The sequence below is a fragment of the Notothenia rossii genome (assembly GCF_949606895.1).
Source record: "Notothenia rossii genome assembly, chromosome: 6".
Classification (NCBI taxonomy): Eukaryota; Metazoa; Chordata; class Actinopteri; order Perciformes; family Nototheniidae; genus Notothenia; species Notothenia rossii.
This window is the reverse complement of record NC_136909.1, coordinates 39990404-40011687: the sequence shown is the minus strand read 5'-3', so window position 1 is coordinate 40011687 and position 21284 is coordinate 39990404. Positions and strand designations below refer to the sequence as shown.

The 21284-nt window shown below is 40.0% G+C and overlaps 2 protein-coding genes across 3 annotated transcripts; both read right to left on the bottom strand.

Annotated features, from left to right (window-relative positions):
• Window positions 1-272: 272 nt before the first annotated feature.
• On the bottom strand, window positions 273-9086 carry LOC307042757 (leukocyte surface antigen CD53-like). Its single transcript, XM_079686840.1, has 8 exons — window positions 8987-9086; window positions 8337-8426; window positions 6542-6730; window positions 6094-6168; window positions 5265-5375; window positions 3310-3417; window positions 2536-2619; window positions 273-1387 (listed from the first exon to the last, which is right to left on the bottom strand). The coding sequence occupies exons 2-8, from the start codon at window positions 8397-8399 to the stop codon at window positions 1319-1321; spliced, it is 699 nt and encodes a 232-aa protein (XP_079542966.1). The 5' UTR covers window positions 8400-8426; window positions 8987-9086; the 3' UTR covers window positions 273-1318.
• Window positions 9087-10668: 1582 nt separating this feature from the next.
• On the bottom strand, window positions 10669-18921 carry LOC307042552 (VIP36-like protein). 2 transcript variants are annotated; one of them, XM_079686505.1, is made up of 8 exons: window positions 18677-18921; window positions 17458-17576; window positions 17081-17198; window positions 16388-16470; window positions 15596-15754; window positions 13754-13868; window positions 13548-13667; window positions 10669-11969 (listed from the first exon to the last, which is right to left on the bottom strand). In XM_079686505.1, exons 1-8 carry the CDS (start codon window positions 18879-18881, stop codon window positions 11827-11829), a joined length of 1062 nt encoding a protein of 353 aa, XP_079542631.1. In that variant the 5' UTR covers window positions 18882-18921; the 3' UTR covers window positions 10669-11826. The 2 variants fall into 2 exon arrangements, with proteins under 2 accessions (XP_079542631.1, XP_079542630.1); XM_079686504.1 differs by having other exon boundaries at window positions 15596-15757; window positions 18677-18920.
• Between the last annotated feature and the right edge of the window lie 2363 nt (window positions 18922-21284).

Below are 21284 nucleotides of genomic sequence, written 5' to 3'. Positions count from 1 at the left end.
CAATTGGACAAGTGGCAGCATGCACAGTGCACAGCTATGTTCTGAGGCAGCTGTGCCATGACCCGCTTTGTTTCACCTGAAAATGGAGGACACATAGGCCCTGAGAAACGTAAGGGCAAAGATGGAGAAAAATAGGCAGAGCCATATTAAGATCTAAGTATCTGGCTGGCTTGATGTAACTCATTGGCTAAATGGGGAATATGCTTGCACAGAACGTGTGAACCTGTGTTTGATTTTCCCCGCATACAATGCAGAAAGCTGTAAGCGAAAACTTTTAGATGTAATATTATTTTTTATTTTAAACAAGCTAGATGGGGCCCTAGTCTGGGTAAAAAAAAGTGTTTATGATATTAGTTAGAAAACCTTGTTACAGGTATTTGTGTTAATTGCTAAAACATTTTCTATATTTGAATCTACATCCTATTGCTCAGCCGAATTAATGACAGATGCATCATGTGTATTCCTTAAGCAACTACATAACAGACAGGATCAATAATAATCGAAGAGTGTAACTGACCGAAAACAATTATAATAAAAGAAGGAAAGCAATTAAAACATTTGAAAAACAATTAAATTGAGTTACAAGCACATATTTTAGTTTGTTGTACATAATTGTATACAGTATATCTATCATTCTATCTATCCATCCATCGAAGTAAGAAACATTTAAAATAATTTCTCTGCAACTACAAATTCTCCTGTGCCTAACAGTTAACCCTAATAATAACACTTTCTTACATTGAGAGGATGTTTTCAAAATATCCAAGACATGTCTTAGCTTAAGTCCATAGTTTAAAATTCTCTACAAAGGGCATGTGTTCAAAGTGGTGAATATAATTGAGTCTAAATTGGGGATTAACCAACTGAATTTTTGCTTTTAATTAAATGTATTATGTCAAAAGGTTTCACATAACTTTATTAGGTTAGTTGAAAGGGTATGACGTTTTACGTTTTACTAAAGAATATTAGGTTCAACTTAATATTATTGCTTTCAACTATCCTAATACAGTTATGTGAAATTTGTTGACATAATACATTTAAATGAAGTCAACGTTTCAGTGTGGGTGAGAAGAATTCGAACAAATTCATGGCATTACATTAATACATTTGTAGATATTGCTATTTTGTTTTATATCACACTCAATGCTCTGTCACCTCATAGGAAATTGTGAATACGTTTGATAAGCTTCCTCAGCCTATCTCTGGGACTAGGGCTTTATCTTCTGTGGGTCACAAATTGTTAAAATGTTGAGAGGAAAAACAACGGGTTGGCATGCAGAAAGCCACTGTAAATTGTAGATGTGTTTACTGGCTCTTTTCACTTGTATCCCAATCCACTTCGACTCATGTGGCAAAAGAGAGGTACGGTGATGGACAGGCAAATAAACTGTAAACAAGGAAGACAAAGAAACAATTGTTTAACTACAATGCGAAAAAAATGTAAAAGCTAAAAAGAAAACTAGGAAAGATTATACTGCACATTGTTCTGCGATTTACAGAACATAAGGCACTGTGTAAGTGTGACACCTTAAAGCGCATCTCTTCAATATTTTAATGTATTTTCACAATAGATTACATTATTATGTGTATGATAAGGTGTGTTTAAGTGACAAACACAGATAAAGCGCCAGCTCCCCTCAGCTGTAGAGAGCATTTTAGTGTCTTTCAGCAGACTGTTTTGGTTCACCCCTACAGTTCTCATCAACATTATTTAACAAGAATCTCTGATAAAGCTATGTAAACCTCTTGCCTAGCAAAAACTGTTAGACACTAGCTTTTGAAGATAGCTGAGCATTAAGCAACCATAGAGACATGAGTCTAACACAGCGTCCACACTACTTTTGCAGCGAGCACCGCGAGTACAGTCATGTGAAATCTGTTGACATAATACATTTAATTAAAGTCAATGTTTCAGTTTTTTCAGTGTAGCTTGCTTAAAGTGGACCTATCATGCTATATTTGAATAATATAGTGTAAGACCATACCTATATAAGGCATATGTATACTTTTTATTTTTCAAAATACCAAACAGATCATGCATTTTAGCCATTCCTCATTTCACTCAATTTAACACTGTCTTTGCATGGGCTGATTCTGTGAGAACAGCACCATCTACAGGCCTGGCATATGTATTACAGCGTCTCCAGCGCTTTGGAACGGCAATGTCCGTGACTGTCTCCTCCTGATTGGTGGAGTTGGCCCAATAGCCGTAGCGCCACTTTTGTGACGTCACAGAAGTGTTCAAATCTGGATCAGTGTATCAGATCCGGTGCAGCCCCTTTTTAAGAGATTTGGGTATGGAGGAAAATAGAGAGGGTTGTGTTTTCTGACACTTGGTGAGTTCCCTGGAACACCGGGGACACATATTCATGTATAAAAGACGTACAAAAGTGCATTTTGCATGATAGGTCACCTTTAAAATGTATATCTCATATACACAGAGTATTAAGCAGCTTCTAGTCAATAGTGCACACAGCTTACTGTTTCTTAGATGGCAGTCATTGTTCTTACTGAGGAATACTGAGTGTACTGTACCTGTATGATAAACAGGGTGACAACACCTGCGCCCGTGCTCACATAGTTACTGGCAAACCAGTCCCTCAGTTTCACAAGACAACCCTGAAAGACAAAAGAGTCAAAACAAATTCAATTGGCGTGGTGTTTACAGCAACATACAGTTACACCAAGAAAATAAATACAGTAGCAGCAACAGATGTTCTCCATGAATCAACTTTAGAGTAGGTGCAAGCATTTTGGAAAAACAAACCCAGAGAGTAGGCCTATAGAGTGGTGAAAGAACAACTCCTAAAGCTCAAAAATTAGTGATCAAATGACCCCAAGCGGTGCACCTGTCTCAAAGTAAAGGTTTTTTTGAACGAGCTGAAGAAATTCTCAAGTTTTTGTTAAGTCAAAACGTCAGTAAATACCTTACTCATGAATGCCTGAAGCTTCTATGTGTTATACAAAACAAAACAAGTGACTAAAAGAATACTAAACATTAGCGGCTTTTAGCTTAACGGTGCAAATTCATGCGACCGTTATGTAGTTGTAGCCTAACGTTGGCTTTTTACTTCTGTCAATTGCTTTACTGCTTTAAAAATCATAAAAAGTGGTAATATGTGGAGCAGAACAAAAAGCGGGATCTCATTTTCTGCAATAATCCAAAATCCCATTGCTTTTTGTAAAGGGACTTCTTACAATGCTTGTTCCTAATAAAAATATGTCATCACTGCAACATCGTGTTGTGTTTCTATCTTGAGCACAGAGATACAGAGATAATGCAGATCATGTGATGTACAGCGACAGTACCTCTGGCCAGTTGGGAGGGTTGAGGGTGTTACAGGGGTCCTCGGTACAACAAGATATTGGAGTGTCGCCCTTCCAGTCTGCTTCACCATGAACTCCACAGCACCTAAACTGTACAAAAGACCTCACTTCAATAGAATTAACTTTTATTTCAGTTGAGCAGTGGCGAAAGGATAGCTAATACTCAAATCAACACAAAGACATTAAGAATATCATATAAGGTGTAGCAGTCCCTTACTTGTTATATTTTCCCTTTTACCATTCATTTTAGCTGAATGTCACAATTCATATTTTCACGGTAGCTTATTTAAGGTAATCAGATCACATGTTGTGCATGTGCAGGGAGTATGGAGTAGATACTGTAGTGGCAATTTCTTATGTTACTTTATATGGTAAAGCCAAATGATTATATTATGCTTAGAAATTGTATTGGAGCAACTCGACCTGTTGTAACACAAGGGAGCATCCCGCCAAGGTCGTACCTGAAGAATGCGGCCCTCCCTAAGGGAGGATTGTAAGATAATAGTTTTCTGTCAAAGTCTTTATCTTTATTACTTCCTGCACAGCAACAGTCCTCTATAAAACACACACACACATTATACCCTGTGTGCACTCCTGCAGACTAATATATACTCTGTGAGACATGTACCTTCGAGGCTTCGAATAAAGATTTTAAAAGACAACGCTGCCTGCTTTCACCAGTTTATTATTGATTACTCTCATTGTACATCTTTACAGTATTGACAAGTTTAAAATATCCGCGACAATACTTATTATAAATTCAGAGAAACTTGTTGCAGTTCCTTTTGGGCCCATCAGAGTGTGACGATGCCCTTTCATCAGAGTTAGATAAAAGTAGATCCTGATCCTTTTCCACCTAATGCAGATTCAGCCTGGAGCTTTGGTCTTTAGACCCCTTTGAGAGTTATTTTGCTGTCTTTGCTCCTCTGAATGAGGGGTTACTTACTTTAAGCATACTGAACCTATTTGGAATCAATATTAAAGAGCACCTCTCAGAATCAGAAATCCTTTATTAGTCCCACAGCAGGGAAATGTACATTGCACTCCTCTAGGTGAGCTGCAGATCTTATTCCTGCACTTAGGCTTCAACATGTTCTTTTTTTGTTTTATTCAATGAAACGCTCTTTATCGTTTGTCCTTCATCAGAGCATTTTATCAATGTGAAGTCATATGTGAGAATTGCATATCCAACTAAATATTGATGAACGTGGTTGGGAACTGGTTCTCGGTCAGCTGATGTCCTGGTCCTGATATTTTGAACCAAATAAATGACAGTTATTAGGGGTTATCAGCCTCAGAGATGCAGGTCAGAAGGGGCCTGCTACTGTACATACTAAAAGGTTTTATCAACTTTATACACAATTGAGCACCAGAAGAAGTAATAGAGGAAGATGACACTGACCTCTAGTGATTGTAAATATTATGACAGGCGTGATGGAGGAAGTCACCTGATACAAAATACTCCATAGAAGATTACGTTTAGCTGCAAATAAACAATTTTTTGTATAATTTTATATTTACTGAGTGAGTGGGGGTTTAAATATTTGGTATTTCAACATGTTACAAAGTCACATTTCTTTCAAAAAATGTTATTCTTATAGTTGATTAAATGTTAATAACTGGTTGTATTGTCTAAACCTAGAAAAGTTGTAATTGTGTTGCCTAAATCCAAAGTTGCTGTTTTGTTTTCCAAACCTTTCTGAATCAGATGTTGTTTATGTTCACAATATTGCGTTTCATTCACTTAGGAGTGAATGGATAATAGAATAGGATAGGTAACAGGCCCATCTGGTCCAGGCCCACTTAATCAGCTGAAACCATCAGAACCGGGTGCTGAAGGCTAGGCTAACAGCACTGCCAACAAGAGACCACAGGACGGTTACAAAGACAAACAGCAATGGACTTCATTTGATAAAAGAGACTGGCGTATCATTTACCAAGTGCTGGACGGTATCAAAGTCCTTTTTGATGTCTGTGTTGTTTTCTGAGCTGGACTGTCTGTAGATGTCCAAGCTCCGCATCAGGTCTTCTTCAAAGTAAGCGTCAATCTGCACAACAGACAGGCAGGTTAAATTATCTGCAATGTACTGCTGCTTACTGGACCATAAAGACAATGGCATCTCGTTTCATTAACGGGCCCCCTCTCATTTTCAGGTGTATATCAGTATGTAGTGTCTCTACTGAGACATGTCTCCATGCTTTAATGTTCAAAAAGCTCTTTATTTTTCTCATACTGCCTGTGCTGCAGCACCTCTTTTCACCGTCTGTCTGAAACCAGAGCCCAGCCTGCTCCGGTTGTTAGCTGGTCGGCTCTGTTGTGATTGGTCAACCGCTTAGGTATGCTTCGCCCATCACGTACTATGTTGGAGCGCTAGCTAATAGATGCATGAGTGTTACATAGTGATGTCACTTTGTTACAAAAGTAAACAAAGGATTTGTTTCAGGCAGGTGGATGGGGGGAGTGGGAGACAAACTCCCTCTGGAGGGGACACAGGGATTTTAACCATATACATGCACAAAAGCTATACAACACATGACTAGAGGAAAAGGAAACCCTATAAAGTAGGATAGGGCCTCTTTAAAGTAAGTGGGAGACCAGCAGTGCAAGATGGAAAACAGCTTTTTGGAAAAGTACAGTTTTAAAAAATCAGACATCAAACTGTATGAAGTAAAAATGTTCCAAATGACTTGAGGCGTCAATCAAATCAAACCCCTTGTCATTATATTGGATAGAAACACTGTATGCTGTTGTATGACGGTTCCTACCTTGCGGCTGTACACCAGGAACACAGAGGCCATGGCCAGCTCCACCAGCATCAGGACGAACAGCAGGACGAAAAACTGGAGTAGTGTAAATCACATTTAACATGGTTTATCCTATAATATTTTGTTTACAATGTGCATATAAAAGCAAATGTGTATAGAATGAAACCTTCAATACGATAAAGTCTAAAAATAAAAATGTTTTACTATAAATTGTTATGCTAAAATGTGCGTGATAGACGAACTCAGAAGATTTCTAACAAACATCAAGTATGATTATTGTGAAATGGCAAGAGGGCTGGGAAAAGGACTCTATCATTTTTCTTTTTGTATTATCTTTCACACAATTTGTATCTGTATATACATTTCCCTGTGAGGGCGACTAGAAAAGACTAAAAAGATTGTCACAAAAAAGTGAAGAGCTGTGATTGTGTAAATCAGGCCTGCTCACACTGATAAGCATGCAGCGGTTCTCTTTCATGCCTCCTAACATTCCCAGGTAACACACACAGGTCACGATGGTGCCGGTGACCACCAGTGTGTTGGCGGGGTAGATGGGCCAGAAGGAGGTGATGAGGGAGGCAAACTTGGAATTAATCATCTGGAACTCCCCGAATGCCACCACAAACGCACCGCACAGCTGCAACACACAGACACACCTTCTTTTTTTGGTATGATTGTACATTGTGAATTAAATTACAGAACAGTACAGCTTAAAAAGATGAAACTAGATCTGACCCTTTAAAACAAACACTATATATGCTCTTTTTAGTTTACTAACATTACTACAACTTTTTAATATATAAATGTTAAGGAATAGAGTGACCATATTTTGTATCCTAATTACACAATCTTGTTAGATGGAATTTGTTACTCCCAAAGCTGGCTGTGAACTGCCAACCGAATGCTAGCTGATTTTCTTTTCTTTGGATTTGTCAGTTTTTGGGGCATGTTCAATGAGGTAGTCTGTGAGAAACCTAACTTGATTCCTTCTGGTTTTATCAGGTACATTATTCTGATATGCAGTGGTGGAAGAATTACTCAGATGTGTTACCAAAGTAAAAGTAGCAATAATTCACAAGTTTATTACAAATAAAAGTCCTGCATTCAAAGTACAAAATTACTGTACTTTTACTCAAGTACTCCTTTTGAGTAATGGCCTATTTCAGAATTGTATATATGCCGTACTGGTTTACTATTATGTTTATTCATGTGTTTTTATCCCAACTGGTAAACGAAGAGCTAATTTGAATAACTTGATATACTGCTGTTAACCTATAAATATACAGTATGTGAAAGTTTACTTAAAGGTGGGGTATGTAATTTATTTCAGAAACGCTTTTTGTTATATTCCATGGAATACTCTTAACATCCCGATAGCAATGAATATATGAAATGCTTTGACAATAAATACATTAAAAAAATGTCATCTGTGGAAGCCGTAGTACTGTAAAAAGCACGACCAATCATCTGAGCCGGCCCGGCTAAAGTAACTGGATGGCCTACCTGCCTGTCAGCCTTCCATCTGTGCACAAACTTATCTCGTGCCCTCATTGGTCATGTGCGCGTTTGTGTGTGTTGGAGGAGGGGCTCTGTAAGGAAGTCTGAAGGAAGAGGCAGATTTTTTTCGGCTAGGTAGTTTCAAATTCTAGCGGGTTTCTCCAAAATTACATACCCCACCTTTAATCATTGATTTAGATTTTGAATGTATAAGTAAAAGCTGTCAAATAAATGTGGTGGAGTAAAAACCTTTTACTAAAAAGTACATTATTGGTTTATAAAATTAGAAGTATATAGTAGCCTAAACTGTTAAAGTACAAGTACCTCAAAATTGGACTTAAGTACATTACTTAAGTAAATGTACTTTTTTACTATCCACCACTGCTAATGTGTTGTTTCATGTTGATGCACTGTATGTGTGAGCATCTGTAACATTGTTCAGCCCTCTATCGACCTGCTGTAGGACTTTTGATGCGGAGGTCGGCGGTAGTTGGCAGTACACCGTCACTCAGTGCTGAAGTCACCCTTAGTTGGCCAGCTCATGTTTTATATTCGTTCTCATACAACCTGAGGAGCCAGGTGTCAGCAAGACATCCTAAAGTGTCCTAAAGGTTTTCAGAATCATCAGATGTTCTACCACAAAAAAATAAAAAGGCCCACACCAAAAATGTGGGCCTGGGCTGAGCTTCAGTCCTGGTTCCAACCCTGGTAATAGCTGCAGTGTGGATGGGACGTAAAGCACCTACCCAGCACAGGAAGTTGAGACTTAGCACCAAAGACTTCAAGCAGTTTACACACGAGCGATTCATCCTTCCTGATAATCCTCTCTGTAAGAACTGCAAAAGTTTTGAAAAAATACAAGTTAGACAGATTTTGGATCAGTCGGTCAGATATCCTGCAAACCCCGAGCAGGAGTACAAGTGAGGCAGCGGCATGATGGCCGGGTGTTTACAGGACACCTCTGTTTGATATGGCAACACTGAGCCATGAGGCACAATGGCCCATGTGACCTATTCGAGCTCCATTTAATCATTATTACCTGCTCTTATCTCCTATTTGTTGCAAGTTTGCCCTGAATGTGTGAGAATGTGGTCAGTACTTGATACTAATACTACACTACCCTACACTCTTATACAACTCCCACACTGACATGTTGTTCAGAAAAAGGTTGTTCTCTTAAATATGTCTTCTTTTTGTCACAGTAGTTTTTATATGAAAGCTGAGCTACCAGTAGGCCTACAGTATAGCGTAAATACATTCACTACTGAATATCATTTACATCAATTGTATGTTCTTTGCTTCAAATGAAGGTGTTTGCTTACAAACACATATTACTTAAAACAGTTACATAGTGTTATACTTGATTTTACAAGTGATTCAATATCCGAGGGCTTACCTTAACTACAGTGTGTTCAGCAGTGTTCCAGTGACAGATGCAGGGAGCAGTACTTTGGTGTTGTTCCTAACATTCCCAGTGTTAACTGACGACAGACAGGTATGAAGAGGAAGAGGGAAAAGAAGGAGGAGGAAAGATAACTGAGGCTGCTCTCTACCAACTATTGGTGGAACTATTGTTCATGATCAACAGTGAAGAGGAGGGAGGGGCGTCCACACAACCATAACAGTGAAGAGCAGCCGCGGAGAGAGAAGTCAGGTTTTCATTAGTGTGGCTTTATAAGCACATTGAGTAAGACTTCTTACACAACTATGTAGACTTATACAAAAATAGTATCTTAATCGAAAAAGAACCTGCGGGCCTCTGTCTGTTTTCTTTTATTGAATATAAGAGCAGTACAAGATTATGCTTTTTGTGGTTTCTCCTGTAGTGTGTTATTTGGGTTTTAGTGCATGTAAATGGTCTGCAAAAAAAGACTAAAGTCACAGCAGGATTTGGAAAAACTTGTCCATGCTTTTATCTTCAGTAGACTGGACTACTGCAATGGTGTCTTCACAGGTCTCACTAAAAAATCTATTAGAAAGCTGCAGCTGATTCAGAACGTCGCTGCTCGAGTCCTCACTAACACTAAGAAAGTGGATCACATCACTCCTGTTCTGAAGTCTTTACACTGGCTTCCTGTGTGTCAAAGAATAGATTTCAAAATACTGCTGCTGGTTTATAAAGTTTTTAATGGTTTAGGCCCAAAATACATTTCTGACCTCCTGCTAAATGATGAACCATCCAGATCTCTCAGGTCTTCAGGGACTGGTCAGCTTTCTGTCCCCAGAGTCAGAACTAAACATGGTAAAGCAGCGTACAGTTATTATGCTCCAAATATCTGGAACAAACTCCCAGAAACCTGCAGGTCCGCTGCAACTCTTACTACTTTTAAATCCAGGCTGAAGACTTTTCTTTTTGCTGCTGCTTTTAATTGAACTATTCACATCTTAAACTGCAGTGTCACTTTTATTCATGTATTTTATACAGTGTTATTCACGTTTTATGTTTATTTTATTATCTTTCCTTTTTAATGACATTTTATAACGTGTTTCCGCTGAACAATTAGTTAATGCTCTTAATGTAATTTATTTTTGTAAACCACTTTGAAATGGCTTGTGGTGCTATATAAATAAAATTGTCTTGCCTTGCAAATCCTAAAATCCATGCGTTTCATCATTCTATCCCACACACACTTGGGAATTTACTCCAGGTGGAACTAAAGTCTGAATTAAGAGTTGATTAGATTTCACATCATTCATCCAGATCTGTAAAAGTAACTAAAGGTAATAATTACATTTAGTGGAGAAGAAGTACAAAGTAAGTTTAGTACAAGTCCCTCAAAATGTTACCTAAGTACAGCACTTGAGTTGATCTACATCGTTACTTTATGCCACTGCCGGCCAGCTAACCAATCAGAGCAGACTGGGCTCTGGTTTCAGACAGAGGGTGAAAAGAGGTGCTGCAGCACAGGCAGTATGAGAAAAATAAAGAGCTTTCTGAACATTGAAGCATGGAGACGTGTCCCAGTGGAGACACTACATACAAATAGGAAACTGAGAATTAGCATATGTCCTATTTAAAAAACATGAATAAAGTATTGATTCAAACAGTTGGAGAGAGAGAAAGGAAAACAAAACGAGTCTCAATAAAAACCTTTACTGAAACATTAAGAGCTCTTGAATCACAGTTTCTTCTGACATGGGTTTGTATATATAGCATCGGAAGCAGAATTGTATTGAGATTATTTATCAAATTATCCATTTCAAGGTTGCTTGACACAATTTAGACGATGACCATGTTGAATGGGATCAGTTAGACACAAACTGAAGAACAGAAAGCACCTACTAATCTACAGATAAGTAAACCATTAACCCTTTGAGAGTGACGACATTATTAAAACCTGTCTGCAAAACTTAAAGAAGCAGGTTTTTTGGTGCAGTTCTAACCAAGCCTGACAATACAAATGTATCTGCAAGAACACATAAGATTGAAGAGTTAAATACAAATATCCTGCCAAAATGTGAGTGTTGGGAGCTGAACGCTTTTTGGTGCAATGGCCAAACAATAAAAGCTGATTACATTTGAATTAATTGAGTGCTGGTGCTCTGTTTTAAGCTACTTGTTCTTCTACACGGATTAACACACAGATAACATTTGACAGTAGTTAAACATTGAATGGGCGTTGTGCATTTTTCAGTGCAGTAGTCAATGAAGCCAAAGAACTCAACAGGAAGTAAGACTGGAACAGAGAGTGAGAGCTAGGCACTTCCTGTTTCAATAGCAGTCCTTTATAAACAGCTAACAAAATATGTTATCTTAAATACACGGGAGCTTTGAGTCCAGCTAGAGGAAGTGCTGAATGATCCACAGGGTTGTTGGTCTGTAGTCAGATTAAAGCTGCGTGATGGCAGCCCCGAGTGGCAGTGAGAGGTCACTACGCGACTGCAGAAACTCCTGTCAGAGGATGTGAACTACACACAGCGTTTGGGATTTTGAGGTTCACGTTTGTCTCTTCCTGTAGGCAACATCAGAAACTCATAGGATTATTTTAAATGTACAGCATCTCGGTCAGTGCTTGAGATGAGCATATTCCAACACAAAGCAGCTTTGTCTCATCAATCTTCCATAACAAACACAAACATTTCACAGCTGGCTCACATGTTCGCGGCAGTTTATGTTCTCGTGGCTCTTGGCCTCAGACCCAACAGTTCGTCAGATTCTATGGTTCAGTAAAGCTATGGCAGTCTGGGCATTGTTTTTAGTGGATGTTGATTAAGAAACAGACGCTTGCTCTCTGATCAATAGAAGCGCTTGCGTCGGTTTTCCTTCCAGCGGCGGTAAACAACGAGCCCTACGACTGCCAGCACCCCCAGGCCCAGGATGGAGAAGAGGACGGTGAAGAAGAACTGGACTCCGCTCATGCTTTCCTCCTGGATCTCCACTGTAGAGAAACGGCACCAAAAAAAGCTGTTAGAAATGACACAGGTGTTCAATTTAACTTTGTAGTTCTCCCCCATTAAAGGGGGAAACTATAGAACACCTGGCCCTTGTCCCTTAATGGTGGGTTTAAGGTCCGGACAATGACATTTAGTTATCCTACTGCACAAAAAAAAATGAAACGTTGAACTTAATTAAATGTATTATGTCAACAAATTTCACATAACTATCAGGTAAGATGAAAGCAATAATATTAAGTTAAAGTGTGTTGGCATCATGCTGAGAAAGAAACTGAATACCTAAAGTTTAGCAGATTCTGAACAGCAAGTCTTCTAGAGACACGGTTACCAAATAGTGGTGCAGGAATGGCATGTACAGCATGTTTTGCTGTTTTGCCACATTTATTGTTGACATGTATGTTTAGTGTTTATTTTCTTTTTGTTCTGTTATAACGCCTTGTGCGGAATGCTTTGGCAATGCTATGTGTAATATGTGGTCATGCCAATAAAGCCCCTTTGTATTGTGTTATATTGAAAGAGTCCTAAGACTGAGAAAAGAGTTAGCATTCTACTGTGTTTGGTTTCAGTTGTCTAATGTTCACGTTTTGTTTGATGCAGAAGAATGTGTCAGTAAATTCCTCACTAGTGAATGTCATAAGCTTTTATGCGTCATATAGAAGGGAGGTTGGTAACAAGTGTGTAAATGGGACTGCTAGATGACATCTTGCCGAACATTAGCCGCCTTTAGCAGTGGTGACATGAAGTCATGCGATAGGGATGAAGTTCCTTTAGAGATTTGATTTGAACTTCTTGCAATTTTAATTACGCTTCGAAAATCATAGTATCACTATCTTCAAAGTATTATACATTTGTAAGATGTTATTTTCTCTAATTATCCCAAATAGAATGGAAAGATCCCCTTGCTTTTTGTCGAGGAAGCCACTGTGATGCCAACTTACAGGTCGGCCTACAAAAACCCATCCCCACTGAACCACTCCATCACAGGGATTTATTTAATGGGTTTTTACATCCAAAGTTTAAGGAAGGTCCACTGATTTTACAACTGAATTTCAGTGAAGGGAGATCAGTTTTATAATGTCTTTGCTGGTTTCAGTAGAATCTTTCTGAAGTCTAAGAACATCCTGATGATCTTGAACTTGATTTTTTTTACCAATCTAAAATGTTGGTGGATTATAATTTAGTAAATCATGCTTTCATTGTTTAAGGAAACAAAAGAGTAATTACTCGACACCATAAACACACCTCTATCAGTACAAGCTACAACTATCCCTGTTTGTACTTTGTAACTTAGCTATGATAATATTGTTCTATAATAAGTCTAAAGGTTTCTCTGAAACATTATAATTTCCGAAGAAGGGGAAGCCTAATGAAAAAGGCTACCAAATTACAACATGGGTCATTTCTGGACTCATTCAAGGGTTTAAAGGCCATTTTTGTCTCTGCTGCTTTAATATTGATTATCACACCAAAAAAAAGGAAGTTGCGAGAGACCACAAATGAAAGTCATCAGCTACTTATATGATGGAATAAGTTGCTAGAGCATGGAATCTAGGTGCACCAACCTGTGAACTGGTCCATGTCGTCCACTCTGGGGACAGTCACGTCCTCTTCTTCCTGCTCCTCTTCAAGACTCCTCTCTATTGTCAGCTGGTACAACTTCATGGAGATGATGTCATGGTTATCTAGAGCAACACGCACAACATTAACCTGTAAATAAACAGGTTCGCAATGTGAGAGCATCCTTCAGATGATTCCTGAGAGTTCTTACCGGACAGGTCTCCGGTGGCAGAGGAGGCTCCAAAGAAGTATCCAGGAGGAAGTCTGAGTCCTGTGACGTCCGCACAGTCTTTCCATTCCTGCTTACCATCTACGTCCACCATGAGCTGGAGGGGGAGAAGGCTCATAATGAATTAACCTATGCTAGTAGTTATCTATATATACAATTTGTGCACTGAAAAAACTCAAACAAAAACTTGTATTAAATGTATTATGTGAACAGATTACACATAACTGTTTTAGGTTAGTTGAAAGCAATAATATAGCTGAACCAAATATTGTTTATTTAAACTTAATATTATGGCTTTCAACTAACCACATTTTGTATTAAAGACAATGTTTCAGTTTTCTCAGTGTGACAAATGTAAAAAAACATCTATTTACAGTATGCAGTGTGTCCCTCTCTCCCCTGCTTTGACCTGTCATCTCTCTATAGGCACTAATCAGGTGTGAATCCAGGTGTTCCCTTGGGAACAAAGGGAGAGGGAATTGTTTGTTTGTTAGCTTTTGTTTGCTAGGAGCCAGAGGGAGAAATAGACTAGCAGTGTGCTGGAGGGAACTGTGTAAGACCCCATTTACACGCAAATGCAAACGAAACACAAACGAACCGAATACGATATCCAAAAAGTATTCCGTTCACATGAGACCGCTCGAAAGCGCTGGAGATGCTGTAGTACATATGCCGGGCCTGTAAGTGGTGCTGTACTTTCGCCACAAAATACACCCAAATCAGCGAAGAAGACCCCTGAGCATGGTTGCCCTTTATGTCCCGCGGTAGATTTAGCAACATGTAGTTCATGTAATTCTCCATGTCTTGCTGATGGTTGTGTAGATGTTGCACTAACATCTGTAGCATGGTCAGTAGCTACTGCTACTGACCATGCTACAGCAGAGAGCAGCAGAGGTGGGGCTATGGCTTCGTCGTCATCAGGAAATGATCGTATAGGACGTACACGCAGAGCCGTTTGCCCCCCAGAGCGTTCCGTTTGCAGATCTATCCACCTTGGGGCCCGTTAACGTTTGCGGGGTCCGTTTCTGCGTTTCCGTTACGGCCTCGTGTAAACGAACGGGCTATACGAATCAGAAAAGTAGCGGATACAACCGTTTGCGTTCTCATGTAAACAGCACATAAATGTGGTTAGATTTGCAGTGTTTAGCTAAGTGTTGGTAATACCTCAGGGGTTAAGAATATATTTCTTAACTTTCGGCAGCCGGTGAGTAACTTGGATATTTTTAGATAAAAAAATATTACGATAAACTCACAGCTATTTCGCAGCCCGGCAGTAACACCTCCACGGCCCGGGGGTTGGGAACCCCTGATTTAGAGGACACATTCATGTTATCAGCCCCTCCCTTGGCCTGGTTTAGAAAACCCCAGTAGCTCCTGAAACCTTTTAGTGCTAACTAGGTTTAAAATATAAGCCAATTGTTACAAACTCACATTTTTAATATATGTCTTAACCTCTAAGATTCAACTTTTAACATGATAATTTAACATCACAATCCAGACACAATGCCTATCATTAAATAAACAGCAGTGAAACCATGACCTTTCTAAGATTTATAATGAATGGGCAGATTTAGATTTGTGAACATCCTAACTGGTTTACATGAAAACCATGACGCTTTTGTACACAGCAACATAGAAGACACATTAGTCAGGAAAACACAAATGTAATAATGGATTCACTTAAAAGACCATCCTTGGGATAGAAAACCTATCCACAATATTAGTGGTGTGTTTTTATTTCTACACGACTATGTATGTATGAATACAAATGTCTACAAATTCAACACGTGAAGATAATCCCACCTTACTTTGAGACTTTCATACCTTGAGTCGGTTTTTTGAGTATCTGACGAGGAGAGACGTGTCGTAGATTGCATTGCGCACCATAGCCGTGCATCCTCCCAGCTCAGTGTGCCGTCCGTCAGAATCGTGGTCATATGACAGAGTCCCGTTCCCCAGCATCAATGACACGTAGGGGAAAGACTTCTGAGAGGGAGACAAGGGTTTAGACTCCACACAGACACCTGCATCTGCTGCACAGCACACTGTTATTTCTGTTGCAGCAGACACCAGCCGGCCCTGACTAGGTATGTTTCTTAGCCATTACCGGTGTTTAAAACAACAATTTACACTGCGGCATTGTTTCAAAAATGTTTATTTATCAATCCTGACAAAAACACAGAGAGGAAGTCCTGCAGCAGTAGTGCGACTGAAGAGACACACTGTGAGTGGCTTCAAAGGTATGGTAGATCGCCACAGTTAGTGTTCTAATCTTTCAAAATGATGAGCGGACGTCAGATTTTCTCCGTCATTCAGTGACCAATAACACAACCTCTTGAACAGAACTAAATGAAATGGCCCAGCTAGACATATAAACATCTGCCAGTGCTAGGCGCATATCCCCCAATGTGACATTGAGGGGAAAAAGGGCTGAAGTTTGAACATATGTATGTGACAAAACAACATAGGATGGTGAACTGGTAAAGATTTAGGTATAAACAGATGGCTGAAATTACTTCAACGCCGTGTCCTCAGCACATTGGAGAGGGTTGCAGAAAGAGATGATTTCACTCAACAAAAAATACCAACAGGACAATAACTCTAACTGTCACTCACATCATGGGTCTTGTCGGCATTGGGGTAAGTGTCCAAAAGTATTCCAAGTCCAACAAACTGATCCATGTTGCCAAACACAGGACCTGCAAAGTGACGGTGAGGTCATCAAAAAGCAGATTATTTGAGTTGTTTGTTAGAGGCCTATGAAGAAGGCTTATGCACTCATACAGACAGGATTGATATTATCTGGGAACTTGAAATGCCATCTTTTGGCTTTGCACCAGGAAAATACCTTATTCTTCTTTTAGAACCACCTAAGCAACTTCGGCGATAGTTACATTTGGAGTAAAAACACTGTAGACCTCTGATTGGTCAGAGAGAACTGTCAGAGGGTCACTAGATACTACACAAGCCGTGCATTTTTGTATAGCAAACTACTACCTCACATATGCTTGACCGAATACCTTTTTAAATGGCAGTTGCCAAATGTACGCCATACTGTCACGGCTTTCAAAATGCTGAGAAAAAAATAATCAAGGGAGTGTTTTAGATTTATTAAAAGCAACAAGATTAATAAAAACATGTAAGAAAGTTTGAAATCTCATCAGGAAAGCATTCACCTATGAGTGGGGAAACTCATTTCAAAAAACGAGATATTAAAGAATATTGTCCTAGAAAAACTGGGGTTCATCCCGTTTGTTTTCACATTACATTAAATCATTTCCACGTCTAGCCTTGATCCAGTCCACCTACCGTTCTGCATGCGATCTTTGGTTAACCAGATAGCCATGCCATCCCCATTCAAATTCTTCTTTCCAACGCCGTGGATTTTGAATTGCACCTTGAGCTCCCAGTCCCGCTCGAAAAACGGCTGGAAAGTGACAGCAATGAAGACGAGCAGGTTATTCTTTTGTATGTGGAGACAAAATTTGTCAACGGAATTTAGAAACAACCTTAACTCTTATGATTTTGAACATTTTTTATCTTACTATCATACCAAGGTGATGGTGAGAGGTTAAGTTAACAAGACAATTTCAGAGTTACTGTCTTAAAGTGAGGCAGATGGTGAGAGGTTAGGGTGTAGGATGTCTGTTAATTATGTATTTGGACGTTTAATGCAGTGGACTTACAATTCGACTCCACACTGCTCCCTGTCTGCTCTGCAGGTCCGGGGTCAGCCTCACATGATCAGGTGTAACCATAGCAGTGCCCATGAGATCCCACTGGGACGAACTAGAGAGACCCAAGCCTGCAAAACAGTAACATTGATGTCCCCTGTGAGCTCCATCTGTCCCTTTCAAACTAAAGTCAATGAACAACGCAGCAGAACAGGCAGTTATTGGTCAAAATCCCTCTAAATGCTGTGTATTCTATTCAATTGTACTTGAACGGGAAAATACACATAAGCTAAACACCAACTCCAGATCTCTAAACATCATGTTATCATAGTCAATTCGGAATATATGACGGAATATAGCAATAATAGTGCTAAACTGGGTTAAGTGTAAGCTCAATTGTATACTTGCTATCTGAAACGGCCATTGTTTTTGGTTAATGGCAGCGGTGTAAAGTAACTAAGTACATTTACTCAAGTACTGTAATTATACAAAAGTTGAGGGACTTTTACTTCACTACATTGATTTCATACCTTTAGTTATTTTACAGATGTGGATGAATGATGTGAAATATAATCAAGTGTTAAATCAGACTTTAGTTCCACCTGGAGTAAATTCACAAGCTACCCTGCCGTATACAAAGTCATTCAAACTAGCTGCACCTTTAGCAGCTTTGAGAACACTTTAATGATCAATCATTATAAAACATATCATATATATTATTCTGAAGTGGACCAATCTGCATAATAACTAATTTTCCTTTTGGTAAGTATATTTTGATGCTAATACTTTTTTACCTTTACTTAAGCAATAATTGATTGCAGGACTCTAACTTGTAACAGAGTATTGCTACACTGTAGTTTAACATTTACTCAAGTAAAATATCTGAGTAGTTCACCCACATCTGATGTTTTTTTTAAATGGTAGATTTGGCATATATGACACAAAGGAAATATCTCATGCTTCGCTGGGTTAGGTGTGATTGTTATTGTTTCGGGTTAATAGTCACGTTAGTTAGCTCTAATGGTCCTTATTGAGCCTCTAGCTAAGATTAATAATAACCAGCGGCTTAACGGCAGCGTTCTTCTGAGTTAATGATTACACTCAGCAGCTTATATAGCCATGTGGCTAGGTTGCGATACATGCTAATTCACGCTACTAACATTAGCTCAGTTTAGCTTAGTATCACTTGTTAGCTAATTATCCTGGCTTAATTGAGTCACTGTAAACTTACCACGGTACGGTTTTGCAAGAGAGTATTCCCGCTTCAAAAAGTCATCTATGAATTCCTGGTCTTCAGCCAACGACGGGCTCATTAATAGACAGACGGTAAGAAACAGGCATGTTGTTTTACGGATGTTTTTTAAATGAAACATTGGACATAAAAAAAAGAAACTCCTCAATAGACCCAGATTTGACTCGGTGAGAGTGGCGACCATCTTTACACTCCCACTTCAAACTACTCTCAGTCACATGACTTTCCTAACATCCTACTTCTGGTTTTTACATTCCAAAATAAAAGCTCTTTGACCAACTTGATTAAATGAATATAGTCATTACAGTCTATGGTTTAATCAGTGTATTCAGAATAACAACTTACAATTAAGACCAGTGTTAATAATAAAGCTTTATTTGTAAAGCAGCTTCAACAAGAATTCCATAGGCCAGATGCTAAAACCTTTTAGCACAAATGCAGAATAGAAACATGATATAACAGTTTAATAATTCAAGGGACACAGGAGGTAAAAGGTATAATAAAAAATAAAACACAATTTAAAAAAAGATCCCTCTCGGATAAATAAAGGAAGAGAAAACCAATAAATACGATAACATATAAAAACCTATACAATAAATAAAGCAATCAAATAAAAACCCATACAATTAAATAAAAATAGATGGTGACAAAACTATTTATGTATTTGTTATTAAAGCAAGTGTTAGATTTGAGTTTGCTTGGATTTAGAGCTGGGTTTCAGAGAGCACCTGGCTGTTTTAAATAGCTGCCAAAGATACATACGTCATACAAGTAAAGCCTGTTTCACTCAATTATGTTGACAGATGTTAATTTCACATAGCATAGTACAGTGATAACCTGCTTGTTGTGCTGATTCTGTTTAGTTTTGGTTTTATTGTGTGCAGTGGCGGCCGGCCCCCCCTCTTCCCACATGTTTGATTGTCATTAAAAATTAAAAATAAATAAAAATATATATTTCCAAAAAATATATATTTTTTATTTTTATTTTTAAAGAAAAAGGTAAATATGATATAGTTGGTATCAGTAAAATGTATAATCTACAAAAAAGTTTCCTGCCTGGCCGCAGCGTGTATCATTACCCTCTCTCGTCCGGGCGGTAGAAAGGAGCCCTCAGCCAGAGCAGCTGCAGCCAACAAGCTGACTGTTGCTATCTGTAAACTATGCCGCCGAAACATAATTTCAGCCAATCAGCGTCGTCAGATCTGATGCTGAAAGGGCGCCCTTTCAGCGCACTGGCCTGTGTGTCTGTGAGTTGTTTAGACTCGTATCCAAGGTGACACTACAGTGGGGGATGGCTGCGTCTGTAGGTGTAGACTCCGGTGCTAGTGGATCGCCGGAGCTGTAGATTAACATTTGCATGCTTATTGTAGTTGTAAGGGCAATGCCTGTGGCACCATGGAGCATATGTGTGAGCTGGACCTGTATTTTACAGGAAAGGAGTGATCAGAGGGTCGAGTTGTCGATTCTTGTTCAGTTTTCATCTTCCTCACCCTCTCAGACTTTGAGTTGCGCGCGCTGCTAAAGAGACGCACTACCATGGAAACCAAACAATGGTGTAGCTGTATTAAAGTCCGAGTGGAAACAGTCGTGAGTAAATCTGATTTTGTCAGAAATCGGGAGAAATGCGGGAGTCTCCCGCGAAAATCGGGAGGGTTGGCAAGTATGACTGACACACACACACACACACACACACACACACACACACACACACACACACACACACACACACACACACACACACACACATGGTTCTATTTCGTATATGGCTTCGCCCTCTAACGCTATCGCTATTGGGGAATCCCCCTGCGCCCCCGCGCAGCACTGAAACACTTGTAGTCCACGCCCACCCGCAAGGTGGGCCCCACCCTCGGGCCTCCTTCCGGTATAAATAGGAAGGAGTCCCGGCAATCTGCTCCCTCTTTTTTTCAGCAAACCAGCACAGTTACTGAAGCACAGCAATTGAGAATCATCATGAGCAACAACTGCGTCCGTGATTGTCCCTCATGTGGCTCTGGGTTCATAATGAGTTATTACCTGCAGAGATAAAAGCAGTATGCGAATCCTGCCGGGGGTCAGAGCACGCGTACGCGGCTCTAAACCAGCAGGTAGCATGCACTGCGCTCGTCTCCCCTCGGGCGACAGGAATCGGAGAGCGGACACTCTTGCTGCTGTGGCCGAGGAGAACGATTGGCCCGTCCAGGCTTACGAGCCCGCGGACGGGGCCTCGTGTCCCTGGGGCAGAGTGCCGGGCAGGAGTCCGAAGCAACTCCTGCCCCGCCTCCCTCCACGGTTCAGCGTTCGGTTCTCCCCTCCCTCCTCTCCCCCGGACGGGGGAGACAGAGTCGGAGCAGGGTGCCAGCTTGGCGGCCGAACATGCTTTCCCCCTCTCCGTCACCACAGCGCGGCGGCGTCTGTTACGGAGACGGCCAGAAAAGTGCTACTGGACGCTCCAATCAGCCCGGACAGGCTGTTCGGACCCCAGTTCCACGCCATGGTGGAGTCCATGAAGACGGTCGCGGAACAGGTGGACGCAGTCGCCAGCATGTACAGCTGGCTCCAGTCGGCTGAGCTGCCACAGCGGCACCAA

Coding starts and splice junctions, on each gene's coding strand:
- LOC307042757 (XM_079686840.1), bottom strand. CDS start 8,399: ATGAATCGCTCGTGTGTAAACTGCTTGAAGTCTTTGGTGCTAAGTCTC. Junction 5,376..6,093: donor TCCTGGTGTACAGCCGCAAG/GTAGGAACCGTC, acceptor TCTGTTGTGCAG/ATTGACGCTTACTTTGAAGA. Junction 3,418..5,264: donor TTGATACCGTCCAGCACTTG/GTAAATGATACG, acceptor TCTTTTGTACAG/TTTAGGTGCTGTGGAGTTCA.
- LOC307042552 (XM_079686504.1), bottom strand. CDS start 18,881: ATGGTCGCCACTCTCACCGAGTCAAATCTGGGTCTATTGAGGAGTTTC. Junction 16,471..17,080: donor CAAAGATCGCATGCAGAACG/GTAGGTGGACTG, acceptor GTCACTTTGCAG/GTCCTGTGTTTGGCAACATG. Junction 15,758..16,387: donor ATGCCGACAAGACCCATGAT/GTGAGTGACAGT, acceptor TCTCCCTCTCAG/AAGTCTTTCCCCTACGTGTC.